The sequence below is a fragment of the Centroberyx gerrardi genome, chromosome 1, assembly GCF_048128805.1.
Source record: "Centroberyx gerrardi isolate f3 chromosome 1, fCenGer3.hap1.cur.20231027, whole genome shotgun sequence".
Lineage (NCBI taxonomy): Eukaryota > Metazoa > Chordata > Actinopteri > Beryciformes > Berycidae > Centroberyx > Centroberyx gerrardi.
In genome coordinates, this window is record NC_135997.1 from 36,155,591 (window position 1) to 36,171,034 (window position 15,444).

Consider the following 15,444-nt stretch of genomic DNA (forward strand, 5'->3'; position numbering starts at 1 on the left):
TAACCTTTGATTGACTGGTGATAAAAACATAATTGACACAAGGAATTAACAGTCAGGTTTTTGCAATCGGCGACTATAAAGCATTATCGGAATTCCCTACAGATAACATGTAAGCCCAGGCAACCCCTTTTAGCTCTGTAGTTGACAAATGGCTAATAAGTAAGTCCCAGCCAGCCCTGTGATAGGCAACTGGCTAATGTGTATAAACAAGTCCTGTCCTAACTGTCCTGGTAACTGGCAAATTGTAGCTCACTAGAAATCTGTGTCACTGTCAGTGACTTTTTGTTGGGCAGTTGGTGTGTGTGGCTTTAACAATGGTGCATTGTGGGAAAGTATTTACCTTTGTTTTCATTGTTTTCATTGGTGTTGGATGCGGTTGGTATAGAGAATTGCCACATTGCCCATGAGGTTGACTGGGTTAAGATGTTAATGAGAAAGTTTATTAATGGCAGGGATAATTGGTTCGACAGTGGCAGCGGTACCAAAACTAATATATAGTGCTTAATGACGTTATTTCAGTTCTCTTGTTGGAGGTGGAGGTGCTCAACTCAAAATGCGAAAACAGAATTGGCAATCGGCAATTGCGGGGACCAAGCAAAACAAAACATTACGGAAGGTACACAGTAGTGATGCGCGGATTGCAGTTATATCTGCGGGCACCACGGTTGATCCGCGGATCGGGCGGGTCGGGTCATAAAAATTAACATTCTGATTAATAGTGGATGGGTTGCGGGTGGGTGAAATAATACATCATTAATGAGGAAAATATTGTTTATTTATTTAAAACCAGCCTACTTAAGTGTAATATGTTACCATATCATCACACTTATATATATCCCACTGAGAAATAATGGTAATGTGTGATCGGGTGCGCATAAAAAAAAAAAAAAATGTTTTGAGTTCATTAAATACCTGCAGCGATCCCACCGCAGCAGAAACGATAAGTGCGTCTCCCCATTAAGAGAGACGCTGTGTAGACACTAGACACTAATAACAATTATTTCTATTATACAAGAGAGAAACGGGACTGCAGCATAAATATGAAACTGTATTGCAAGGGCACAGTTCACCATGGAAACGTTTAATTACTGAAAGCAGCCTCTCTAATCTTTAAAGTAAATCGTTAAAGAAAACACTCATACATCAATACAACAAACACACAATAAAGAAATCACACAGAAAGCTCGCGCTGCTCGACATAATTTAAAAGGCAATATAGAGGTGGAGTGAAATGTCCATGCGGGTGCGGGGCAGGTGTGGGTCTATAAATTGTAGAAAATAATTCGTTCGGGCGGGTGGATGATTTATGCGTACATGCGGATTCGGATGGCGTCAGAGCCGATCCGCGCGTCACTAGTACACTGACACAAAGTTTCATCATCAGCTGCACTAGTTTACAGCAGAGTTAGGTGAGGAGAGGAGTGTAGGCTAATCTAGCTTAGTCTGATTAGTTGGTTGATAGGGATGGGTATCGTTTCGATTTTTTCCGATACCGGTGCTAAAACGAAACTTTTAAAACGGTACCGGTGCCTAATCGGTGCCTGAACCGATACCTTCTTTAAAATAAAGCGTGAAAAATGACATTAAAGATAGCTTTTTTTATTGCAAAGAAATTGAATATATTAATAAATAAATGATAATAATAAAAAAAGTCAACTACAATAATTGAACAGTAAATAATAGTAACAATAATACTAATAAATAACAGCAAAAGAAATACCAAGTGCAGACTTCTACTCCTACAAATTCTTCTACTCTTCTACTTCAGCAATTCTTTTGCAGAAATATAACCATGTCTGCTTTCTCTGGCAAAATATATCACCTCTCCTGACATCAACATCACCGTTTGCTATTTATTGTAACATTCAAGTTATTCAAAGTTTTTTTTTATGAACTAAACCTATTTGTCCTTAATTACTTCTCACATGTTACATATTAACAAATAACTGACAGTTTGTATGACCGGACGTTATCGGTAATGAAAGCGACCCGCCTCTTCTTTTATCTGATTGGCTAAGCGACAACGCGATATCCCGTATACGACCATAACCGTGTAGGTCTTGACAACTTTCAACAATGGGTAGTCACTCTTCTGTACACAGAACAGTGTAGCACTGTAGCACTGTTTATATTTTTAAGTTATGTTATCTTTGACACAAAGTACTTGAAAGGGAGCACTTTAGATATATACAGGTCTTTAGTTATTTGTTTGACAGATGGAACTATTTAAAATGTAGTACATTAGATAATTGTCCAGTCATCCAGTAATGGGATCCTTTATTGATAATAGCCTATATATTGACAATATAAGAGAATACAAGACTAACCCCTACACCTGCTTCCCCTGTCGAAAATTCGGGGCCACAAATGACACAAATGTATTTACCAGAAGAGACTTAACTAATTGTAAAACAGCATTGGAGTTGGACAGGGGACTCAACCAACATGCATCTAGCCTTTGCCATTTGCAAACTTCATCCTCTTGGGCAGAAATGAGGACGAGAGACGCAATTGGTGAAACCATATCCAACTTGCTAGGACCAAACCAGACAGAGAAGAACAGATACTACGTAGTATACTCGTTACGTAGTATACTCGCTAGAGTTTCAATGAGATCATTGAAACTCTAGCGAGCCTAGTGTTGCATCAAATTAACATGGAAATGCTAATATGGAAATGCTGACACAACAGGGTTTTGTATAAAGAGTGATGGAACTCGGGAGAGATGCAACTTAGAGAATCTGTCAATAATGATTCAGTTTGTAAACAGACAAAATCTGTTTGTCTGACAACAGGCAGTGCTATGATGGCGCTTCTGTGATGGGTTGGATAAGGGGTTGAGTGCAGGCATTGCTGCAAAAACGATAGTCAGACATGTTCCATATTAATATATTGCTACAACCATCAACTGCACCTGGCAATGGTGCATGCAATGCAAGCACAGCCATGTGCCAAAGCCTTTTTAAATACTGACAGTCTGTCAAGAGAGCACTTCTGAACATTCTGGACACAGCCATTGCTGAAATTGAAAACAGGTTTTCAAAGAGAAATCTTGACCTGATGAAGGCATCAAATTGCCTTGTCCTTCAATCTAGTTCTTTTTTAGATTTGGCATTTCTGAACCCTCTGCAGCTGCTTGCAGGCACAAAATCTAGTGATAGCCTGAGATATGAAATTCTTGTAGCAAAACCCATGTTGTTCAAGAAATTCACCACAGAGGTAGACGTCTCTACTGTATACAGACAAGTTAAAGAATACAATGAAGCAGAGCTGCATGCACTGTGTGTAACTGCACTGGTGATTGTGGTATCCTTAGCATCATGTGAGAGTTCATTCTCCACACTGTCCCTTTTCCTAATACCGTTCCGACACACTGTGCTACATGAGAGATAAAAGAACTTGGTTATTTTGGCTCATGAGAAGGTAATAACTAATACTCTACTAATACTAGACATGGAAGGTAAATAATACTCTAGACATGGATGAGTATGTTAGACTTTTTGGCCCAAAAAATATAAAACTGTTATGATGTGAAAATGTGACTGAAAGTAAGAAAAAACAAAACAAAAAATACAGGGCAAAAAACAAAAGGGAAAGTAAAAAGTTTAAAATGAGGGGGAACCTCATTTTGTCCTCATAACATGGGGTAAAAGTGACTATGTAATTCAAGATGTTACAATTAAGAAAATAAAGCTGCCCTCTTAGGAGTGGATGGCTGTGGGGAAAAATGAAAGAAAATCAAATGTAAGTATAACATACTTATGGCAGTTTTTATGGCCCGGTTGTGGATTATTCCTACAGTCGCAGTAGAATAACTTTATTTATATAGTACTTTTCAGAACAAAGTTACAAAGTGCTTCACAGAGACAATGAAGGGTAATAAAATAATACTAAAGCATAGGAAAAAAATAATAATCTCAGTTTTATTGTTTTTCAGTTGGAGCTCGTGCTGATAGTTTCAGCATCTAGTCTATGTTCTCTGCGTGCATATTTCATGGAAATACACAATGAAAATACACTGTAGATGGTCATATTTGCATCATATCACCACAGAAGCACATATATATTCAATGATCAATGTACCAATATCTTCACTGTTGTTGTTGATTAATCCATGTGCACTGATGTGAATTTTAAATGCAACACATTGTAGGATGATGATCTTATCTGATTTTGAATTATCACTTGCCTTTTGAAAATGGGTCTGTTATTGACTCGTCTGGATACTTACTATTTATAGGATACTTAATTTATTTAGGTCTATGTTATGAGAGGGGGGGCTATGGATCCCATAGGCTTTCCTAACAATTACTTGATCACAGGTCACAAGGTTCTCCTCCTGTAGTGCAGGAGGGCTGCTGCACAGCACATAAAAATACGCTACTGGTTTGAACAGCCCAGCCACGACGCATAATCGTGGTGAGCAAACCCTTAAGGGCAGTTTATAGTACAGCGATTTATGATCATTGCCACCAGTGACGATCACATTTTATGGTCGGTCGCAACGATATGTTGTTTATACTTCGAGCGATGGGCGATTTGTCATCGTTGTGATGGCCGTTGCGCCCATCGCTGAGACTTAAATTGGATAGATACAGTCGCACAGGAGGAAAACAAATCACTGGGAAGTACTGATCTTGGCTGCATGCTATGAAAACATTCTTTAGTTTTGCCTTTTCTAAAGTCTAAAAAAGAAGGATATGCCGAAAAGTTGCTGTGTCGTGCACTGCATGGCAAATAAACATAAAAATCCTGAACTTAAGTTCTATGTGATTCCGAGAGTGTGTGAAAACACGCCATGTAGTAGTGAGAAGACAGCAGACGGGCAATAATAGCAAAGGAAATGCACCCTCCTATAACATTTATTTGTCATGGGCCAGCAAACGTGTTCTGTAATTGTATGAACAAGATTGCAATCAAATTTGCTATATTGGCATGGCTGCATAAATTCACAATATTAGCCATAATCATGTAAGGAAAGAATAACTATCATCACACAAGGCATGACGAGGTTTGTTCCGGCAATCACATTAGCATTTTATACAGGAAATGCAATTTTCTAGTTGTAAATCTAAAATGCCAATGTGCCAGCTACTTACCGGGCGATTCAATAAGGTAGCAGAAAATGTCCGGGAATGACACATCTGGCCATTGTGTAGGATCATTCATCCATTCTTTCATTGAGTAAGGACAATCAGTTCCGACTATTGATAGTTTTGCGATATATGTAGCCAAGTCCTTTTGACCTAGCCCCTCCATATAACTTCTTTTATTCTTTTCCATTATTTGATCAGTAGTTTTCGCATTTTACAATGTCAGATTTGGCGCTTATACAATTAGTTTCAATTGGGGGGGACCCATTGTTTTCCCCCACGGTGACCACGCCCACAAGTCGATTGCGTGAGGCCGGCTGTATCTATTGAACTTTGACCCAATCGCTGGGTCAGTTGTCATGACAACATTATGGAACGCTCTTATCCTAACGTCAGTTCATTCTCTGAGCTCAAACTAAGCCGTAATCAACAGCAATGGAAGACCATACATTTGTAGAAAAATTAATAAGCACAATTACAATGCCTATTGCCGGGCCTATATGCTACAGAACGGGCAGATTACAAGGATGGAATTAAAAAGGCAAATTCCTGAACAGTAGGACCGCCACTAATGGTAGGCTATGTCACAGCTGTTAGTCTGGATAATCATAGCTAGCTAATGTTATTTAGTTTGCAGACAGATTGAAACAATTTAATTTGAAATGTCTGAATCAAGCATGGACATCACTGGCTAGTAATAAAAGACAAGCTTCTCTGTCCAACCCATGAGAAGATCAGAACACACCCCCTCCCCAAATCATGTAAAACTGACGAGTGCAAGAAACGCCACTAGATGGCTGTATGCACACACAGCTACTCCCGTCCTGTCTTAGTAAAAGCCAAAAGCCCATTCGACAACACAGAATAGACTGTAGACTAAAGCGTACACTGAGTAGACAATCTATGCTATTTGTGTAGACCAGAATAAAGAAAATAAATTTACTTGACTGAAACTTCATATTTAAAAAGAAAGAGGGAAAAAGAACATTGGAAAAGCTGTTACATAATAACATGTTATTGTAGTAGGCTATTCTGCACACTAGTGATAGTCCCAGTCGTCATATTTATAAACTGTATTACTGTTTTCCTCTCAAAAACAATAAACTTCACAACCTGAGAATATTTGTATTACTTTGAACTGATCAAAGAAAAGGGTAAGAACATTATTGGAACTGAAAGCACTTGCCAATGTGTTGTGAGCGCTATCCGCTGTTTATTTTTTTACACCAGACATGATTAATCAAGACTTCCTCTGTGATCTTACTAGTTTACCATAAAGACTATCAGACCCCAAATAAATGAAAGCTACCTGGTTTTAGATAACAGTAATTTACTCAGTGATGATTTCTATACGAGTGAGGACATCACCAGAAGACATACAGGCTGTGAAGTTTTTAAGTGGGTAACTTGAAAGCACTCTACTGAGTTACTTTTAATAAAGACCAACTTAGTAAAGCAACTAGTTGCTATTTAGAGCTATAGTAACAAAGTAAACTAGATAATTTTCTGCCTCCATGTCTTGAGAGCAAATGACTGAACCTCTGTGATGCGTTCTATAATCGCTGTAGTGTTTATACTTTTTATGAGTGACAGCGTCCAAAATCAAAGTCGAGCGATGATGGAATGTTGCGGACTTTGTAGCGATGTCCATCAGGCGATCATAAATGTAATAGTGGTGACATGCTGCTTACTGATGCATACACCGATACATAGTCACACAGAGAGAACATGTGCCTCAATTCAGATCAAAGTACTTGTTTTCTTTTGATCCATGCAGTTGTGATTTCAAGTCTGTTCCACTTGTCCTGGACAGTTGGACAACTATTAATATCCAATGCTGGCAATGATTGTATGAGTGGGAGGAGATTCATGGTTGGCCTAGTGACTGAACAATAGTATTTTACAAAATACATTTTTCATTAGCTGTGATTGGTAACTTAGCCTACTTGAAAACCTTGAGGTGATTAACAGGCTGAATTCAAGCAAAACATTTCCATTTTCACAACATGAGGCCTACATGAAAAAACCCTGTATAGAAAATAACAAACATGTAATTATTTATACTCCTTCTCATGTTGTTTTCTGTTGCTCTTAGTTGCAGTATCCTGTGTACTGGGATCTCTTGGAGTTCTGTGATGGATTTCGGAAGCTACTCGATCACTTGCAGCTGGATAAAGTAAGCCTATGTTTGGCTATTGGTTCATATGTCTCTCTCTCTGTCTCGCTCATTCTTTATTTCTAATGATGAACTAATGATGAATACTTTTTTCCCATTTGTTGAAGGTTCATCTTTTTGGTGCATCCTTGGGTGGATTCTTGGCCCAGAAGTTTGCTGAGTGCACACACAAGTCCCCCAGGGTGCACTCCTTGATACTGTGCAACTCATTCAGTGATACCTCCATCTTTAACCAGACCTGGACAGCAAATAGGTAGTCAGTTGATTTATTGACCATGTTGCCACCAATGATTGATCCTTATTTCCCAGATTCTATTCTGCCATGTTACATTAGTGAGTTAATGATGTTTCATTCCCATCTTCCTCAGTTTTTGGTTGATGCCAGCCTTCATGTTGAAGAAGATTGTTCTGGGGAACTTTGCTAAAGGACCTGTAGACCCTAAAATGGCAGGTGCAATTGACTTCATGGTTGACAGGGTAAGTCTTAAGGGGTAATTTCAGTGTTCATTTGTCAGGTAGTAAATGGCCTAAGAGTAGCCTATAGATAAGAATAGCGTGACGTTTTAAACAGGCCACGCCCACAAAGTGCGGTACAAGTGATATGCCCCGCTGTATTTCTATGGCAAAACAAAAAATTAACATTTTCTGTGGTTGCTCTTTTTGTATTCTGATAGTTTATGTGAAATCTATATGGTGTAAATAATTTGTCGTTACCTTTTCAGTTATCAAAGAACTGCATCATCATTAAAATGTTTTTTTCTGGAAGTCACAAAATGCTAACAAGCTAGCAAACTTCCGTGCAAACTTCTGAGTCATGTTAGCATTTTGAGACTTCAAGAAAAAACATTTTAATGATCTTGCTGTTGTTTGACAGCCATGAAAAGGAAAATTATTTACATCTTATACATTTCACATAAATTATTAGAACACAGAAAAAGCAACCTCAGAAAATGTTGATTTATTGTTTTGACCATAGAAATTGAATAGGGTTTCGCACCACTTGTACCGCACTTTGCAGGCGTGGCTTTTTTGCCACACCATTCTTATCTATGGCTAAGGAAACATTTAAGTCCTTGGTTTGATTCTCTTGGTAATGGTAACAATAAGTGAAGCAAAATACTAGCTATCACTAAGGCTAAATGAAATGGAATCATTAGTGCAACCATGTCTGTAATTTTGTAACTTTATCATCTCTTTTGTTACCAGAAATCAAAGTAGTGTTGATTTCGGATGATGTGGCCATGGATTTTTAAACATATCCCTTATGAACTCCATACATTTAGCAGTAATGGTGGCTTAACCTTGATGTTCCAGAGAGCCCCACCGTGTATTCCAGTTTCAGTGTGTCCAAAGGCGCATTTCAACCTCACCTATCACACAAATGCATTGCAGCAAAATTTTGGTAAATAGGTAACTTGGTGCTGTTACCTATTAAAGTTATTGGAGTAGAGTGATCTTGAATCAGTTTTGTCTATCAGATGATAATGAATGAAATGGATAAATCAAGTCTCTGATCCCAGGCTAGCAGCAGCGCTGTTAAATGCCAATGCTGTCTGTTTTGCTGTATTTCTCCCTCCATGTTTTCTGTGTCTGCTGTAGTTGGAGAGCCTAAACCAAAGTGAGCTAGCATCCCGGCTAACACTAAACTGTCAGAACTCTTATGTGGAGCCACACAAAATAAAGGATGTTGCTGTGACCATTATTGATGTAAGTTGTAAGCATTTTTGCATTGACCAGGTAAATAATCTGTCCCAGTTCAGGTTTATTAGGTATACCATCCATGAGTGTCTAACTGATGAAATGAAATATTGTATTACTCGTTTATGTGTCCATTTTTGCTGTTGAGGTGTTTGATCAGAGTGCACTCTCATTGGAAGCCAAGGAGGAAATGTATAAGCTGTATCCAAATGCCAGGCGAGCTCATCTCAAAACAGGTGGAAACTTCCCTTACCTGTGCAGGAGTGCAGAAGTCAACCTCTACATACAAGTAAGGAGGGACACAACTCATATTGTTTGTTAAGAATTGATGGCTAATCTGTTCTGAAAATGGCAGCTTGCAGAGGAAGTAGGCTTGTTGGGGTGACAAATGTTCCTCATGGTGGTTTCTGGCTGGAATAAATAAATAAAAAAGTAATCTAGTGCTGCTCTTTGGTCATTTTGTATTCACAGATTCATTTGCGTCAGTTCCACGGAACAAGATATGCTGCCATCAACCCTGCCATGGTAAGTGCTGAGGAGCTGGAGGTACAGAAGAGTCACCTGAGTGATGACAAAGACACTGAAGATGACCAATGAGACTGCATTGCCCTATAGCCTCTATAAAAAGCAGAACTATGGCTGCTTTCCCCTGACCATCAAATAGCCAGACATTTTAAACCATTACCGACTGACCACAATTCTTTACACAGATCTACTGAGCCCCTCATTTCAGAAGGGCTTTAGCTAGATCACCACTGTGGCATTTTTTTCTATGAAGCTGAATAGTCAATCAAGTTCAATTGATTATATTTGTATTTTACAGAAGAAGCAATATTTTGATAATCACTTGTACATAAATTGTAGTTGGCTGCTTTGCTTTGAAAATGTTGTATGATGGCACCATGACGCCTTTGCCTTATGTGAAATGAAATTATTTGTTGCACTATGTTTCTTTTGTGGTTTACTAGCAGTTTACTATTGATCAGAAAGTCAGAAAATTATCACACTGGTGTGCAATTAAAATTGTTACGTTAGCCATTTATTTAGTAATACAGTAAAATTATTGAATTTCATGTGTGCAATGGTGTTATTTCTACCCATATGGTGTGGTGATGCAAGTTAAAGTATTTGCCTTTTCTGTATGGCAGTGCAGTAAATACTCTAGTCTCTTTCAGGGCATCTGTGTTGCCACTCTGTCACCACTAGAGAAGTGTATGATAAGATTTGCTAACACTTTTAAATAATTGATTTCAAAAATCCATTGGAAGACAGTGCTGTCACACAAGGGTGGGGGGATCCTAAGGACCTCTGTCTGGAGCTTGTGCAGGAGGTAGCCCCTGCCAATGAAAATGATTCTCATTGGCTCATTGGAAGCAGCCTCCGAGAAGCATCTACCTGCAGGTCTAAAACTCTGGCTCTGCAGGTGGATGATATTGGGAGGCCTAACCTGGGTTTGTATACTGCGAAGGAAGCTTAACATAACCAGGGTTTCTTTGCGTCTGCCGGCTTGACAAAACCTCACACTGGCAATCCTGGATAACTGGTCTCATGAAGGTGGTTATCAACTGACTCTGTCAACCCAGGATTTAGCAAACCAGCTATGAGCGCATTCACATGAAAGAGGCAGAGTTTGTAACCACAAATAACAGATCCAGAGCAGCGTATTTAATATCAGATAAGATGAAACCATTCATCCCCGTGGGGGTCGTTGCAACAAAAGTACTATGATTAAGCGGGGGAAAAGAAATAGAATATAAAAAGAAGCAATAAAAATGGAAAGTAAAACAAAAGATAACAAAAGCAACACACTAAGAAGAATAATTGAATAAAAGTTGGAGACCTAGGTGGAGTTTGTGTGCAAAAAGGGCAGTCCTGGCATCACAATCAAGCGCTTCCAATCCATCACGTGAAGCAAAACAGGCTACAACTGGACTGAAAGGAACCGGTTTGAAATTAGATGCATTTTCAATCAACTGTGTGGCCATTTTGGATAGTCCAGCTCTCTGCCACAAGTATTCCTGTCTTATCTTGATAATGTGGTATGATTTTGTTGGAAAAAATATTGTTCATAGTGTTGATTTAACTGGGGCAGCTCTAGCAGAGAAGAAATTTGATGAACTGACTTGTTGGAAAGATAGAATAGAATAGAATAGAGCTTTATTGTTCACCGCAGTGGAAATTTGTCTTGTGCCGCATTGAAAGTCGCTGAGCTCTTCAGTACTGCCAATTCTACTGCAAATGTTTGTCTATGGAGATTGCATAGATGTGTAGGTACAATACCCTCAGCTGTCCTAAAAACTACAGTTCCCTATGTAAAGAACTACAACGGTTTCCTGTGTTAAGCCCCCTGAACATCCAAAACTGCCCAGTCATTTCACACCTAGGTGTGAAATCACTTATCTTAAAAACCAAGGGTTTTTGTCAGGCTCTCTTGGGCTCTCTCTTTCCTGCTGGCTGCCTGTCTGCTCCAAAACGGAGTGAATACATGCAGCCTACCCTCTCTTCCCTGCAGAAGCAAACTGCAGATGTGAAAGGAACCTTCCCCTGCTAAGAAAGCAGATTGACCAGAACCAGAGGCCTACACCAGAAGTACGATGTGCTGGAGCGCAAAAAACTCTCTCTTTCCCCCTCCACACGTAACAGAAGTGGCCAACAGAGAGAAGTACAGCTGGATCACCGACCCAGACATCAGGACACAACGGAACAATCCTTTACCCTGGGAAACCAGAGTTTGAAACCGAAGCTTTGAACCGCACACAATGCGACGAACAAAGGACTCAAGTCAGACTGTAACAACTGGGCACATAGCATAGCAACAGCATTAGGAAAATAACAGATATATTCAATGAAGTGATTGTAAACTGTAACTAATGTAAAATATTTGAGATGCATTGCATTTACCAACTGTTGATCTGTTAGGGTTCTGTTAACACCAAATAGCCATCCCTCATGTTAGATAGGATAAATGCACAAACTTAGGGGCTTGTATGCATTTTACCTACACTAACATGATCTAACTTCATGATCTCATAATATCAAAGAATATATTGTTCTTCTCATATTCCATTGTTAGATAAGATCCCTGAATTTTCATTCAGCTCAGTTCACTAACTCCATCTAGGCCTGCACTATAGGGTGACCATTGGTACGTTTGTCCTGCGTCCCGCACGTCCTAAGCAGTGTCCCGCATTTCAATGATTAGGCCTATTTTTATTTTTTTTTAGTAAACAACATACTTATATATTTAACCGTGCATTTTCTAGTCGCTACTTAAGGAAACTGGTCTGTTTATCCCTCCTATTCTTGCATAAAATGTGATCTTCAACCAAGCTATTAGCCTATTATATTTAATTAATTATATTTATTGGATTGAATAGGTCCTAGTGTCGTTAAAATAAACATTTCATAAAGCCTACCGATGATTTAAAGCAGGTTAATATCCAACGGCACTGAAAATAGGCATTCCGTCTAATATTAAAGCGATATTTACATAGCCTAATAATAGTCATTTCTCTCTCTCCCACGTGTCCCGCATTGTCCTGCAAAATCACGTCTGCTGTCCTGCAACAGAACAATTAAGAGGTGGTCACCCTAGCCTACACAGCTTTCCCTCCATCTAGGCCTGTGGTTTATGACTCTTTGTTCCTCTCTCTAACAAAGGACCAGCAGCCAGCCATGTGGCCGGTATGCGTGAGCATGTATAGATAAGGACACATGCACGCATACGTAAACACACACACGTTCATACATACATGCCTGTGAATAGTTTGTATGTTTGTGTTACTTTTAATACTTTTATTCAAAAAATTGTGTGTTGATTCTAAAAGGGTCTGGTGTCTGTATTACATAATGCATGAAATGAACCAACCTCTGCTGTTAAAGACCTCACCTTATCCTTCAACCCTTAATTAAATGATCACTATTATTAATTTAGTGTTAACTAAAGGTATAATATTGTATTTTAATTTAGATTAACTATTAATAAATTGAATTTTCAATAATAATTGTTCAATTGTTAGTTGATATTTCAAATTGATAGTTAACTTTGTGAGACTGATTTTTAAACATTGTAGGATGTATTTATATAGGATATTTATGTTATCATTTGTGCCACCTTATGAAAAGTTATAACTCTTCATAATCAGTGCCACTGTGTGAAAAGACTCATATGCCTTACATTAATTTTATTACTTAGCTACTTTGAGGTTTGCACAGACGAATTCAGCTTACTTTCTTCCCAATCGTTCTCTGATGAACGTTCATAATTAAGGTCAATGTATCCATATCGTTGTTGCTATAGGTGCGAATGAAGTTAGAGTTTTGTGTAGCCATGTATTGGGAATATCTGGTAAGCATGTGCAAATTCTCATTCTCATGTTTTTCCTTTTAACCATGTTTTAGATAAGCATTTAGGCATTCAAATGTTCAGCGAGTGCAATTTGCATGCTCCTGCAAGTGTCCAGGGATCCTCCTAGGTGCAGAAATCCAGCAGCAAGGCATGCTTTTAAGAGTGCTCCACTGACCTCTTCTGCCTCTAGCCTTGGAGCAGCCTGAGGTTCCACAAGATCTAAGTCTTCAGATTTCTTGTCATCCATCACATCACCAACTGCATGACATATTGTGCAGGACTGCACAGCATGTGATCACTGATGACAGACAGGTGATCAACCCAGAGCTTTCAAGAACAAACACCTCCACTGGGTCTTGAGCTACCCAAAGGCTCGCTCAGTAACATGTTGTGCTCTTGCATAGTTGAAATATTGCTTCACTACACTGTGTAGTGGCTCCCTAAAAGGGGTGAGGATGATGATGGGTTTCTGGCCCCCACAATGAAGTATCCTGGAGGGGGGGGGAAAGCTCTTCAATATTCTGCTGTCATGCTCTGATGCTGAATACCCCACATAAATGTCTGAAAAGCCTCTCCTTATGGTGCATTTTCACAGGTTCTGTCATTTCCACTGTAAATGTCCCTCTGTAACATTTCAACGCTTCCCATTCATTTTCTATGTAAGCAGCCGCAGTGGTGTGTCCAAGACATTTTGACTGGGGTGGCCAAGGTGGGGGACAGAGCTAGTGTGGGATGGCCATGGCATAGCAAGCCTTAATGAATGGTAGGTGATCAAAATGTATAAATACAGTAGTTCAACTCATTGCATACTTCAACCTATACTCAGATAAATCATAAAGGAATTCCAAAACTCATGTTAGTATCCATTGTAATGTTTGTACTCAAAGCCAGGTTGTTGTTTTTACATTTTATAATACGAGTATACCTTTTGAAATGCCCATGTGGGATGTGCTATGTTGGTAAAACTAAAAGAGAACTAAAAACCTGGAAATCTGAACATAAAAGTAGCATTAGGAATAGGGATGAGAAGTCCTCAGTAGCGAGACACTTTAATTCAGCAGGCCATGACGTGTGTTCCTTGAGGTTCCAAGGTATAGAAGTAATCAGACAGATAGAGATAAGACACTTCTGCAGAGAGAGGCGTTTTGGATACATACTTTACAAACTGAACACCCAAAAGGTTTGAATGAAATTTGAGATTCTTATTAGGGTGTTTTCTCTGAATTTGTTTGAACTTGTATTTTTTGAATAGATATGTATTTTTTGAACATATATTTGAAGTTTTGTGTACTGATATGTGCTGCACTCATTCCAGTCCTTCTACATTGTTGTTGGGCTCCTATTTATTTGAAAGTGTGGAGGGTGGCTATGAACCAGTGGCTCTATTCCTAACTTGAAGGAGAGCCCAGGCTGTTAGGGCAGACTTGCCTGCTGCAGCTGACTGCATGTTCTATTGGCCATTTGTATGTGCATTTTTCATAAGGCTAGTATCTTCTGCCTGTACATAGGGAAAGTTTAGCCTCCCTTCATTTCCATTTTCTTTCTGTGTATCTGTGTATTTAAGTGTCACTTCCTCCTTCAGCAACATAACGCTGATGATGGCTTATAGCTGAAACGCGTCCATTGTTTGTGCTCACTAGCTGCCACTTTATTAAAAAGACGAAAGGACATTATGAGTGTTGGCTTTTCTTTCTACATAATACGAGTATACAGCACTAAATTAAACCAAAGGTGCCATGCTGACCCCCCACAACTAAAGCTGATATTACAACCTTGAACTGTTTTCTATTCCAATTACGTTTTCTATTTCCACCTATCACAGTCTTTAGGAAGCAAGGGTTATTTAAACATGCCTATTTTCAATCAGTAATAATGATCAGGATAGGCTACGCCTTTTTCTAACAGCCATTTGCCTATAATGGAGTAAAGAGTACATCTCTTAATTAGATTAGGGTAGCAACATTCATCTGTTTTTAACATGAGGTATACTGTATAATTATTAGAAAAAATGATAAATGTCAATGTAGCTGCCCTTGGAATGAATCAACGCAGAGAGTCTCTGACGGGTGCTTTCATTTTATCTCTCTAGTTTTGTCTCTTTGTACACCTTGATGAGCACCGTGAAAACT

The 15,444-nt window shown here is 38.9% G+C and overlaps 1 protein-coding gene across 2 annotated transcripts in view; it reads left to right on the plus strand.

The window, feature by feature from the left end:
• The window catches only part of spg21 (SPG21 abhydrolase domain containing, maspardin), a 29,922-nt gene extending 19,884 nt beyond the window's left edge, over positions 1–10,038 (plus strand). For both annotated transcript variants that reach the window (XM_071922934.2, XM_071922932.2), the window contains exons 4-9: positions 7,189–7,269; positions 7,377–7,522; positions 7,638–7,746; positions 8,869–8,976; positions 9,116–9,256; positions 9,439–10,038. In XM_071922934.2, the coding sequence (XP_071779035.1) occupies positions 7,189–7,269; positions 7,377–7,522; positions 7,638–7,746; positions 8,869–8,976; positions 9,116–9,256; positions 9,439–9,564 (711 nt within the window). In that variant the 3' untranslated portion in view covers positions 9,565–10,038. The remainder of the gene's footprint in view (positions 1–7,188; positions 7,270–7,376; positions 7,523–7,637; positions 7,747–8,868; positions 8,977–9,115; positions 9,257–9,438) is intronic.
• Positions 10,039–15,444: the final 5,406 nt, after the last annotated feature.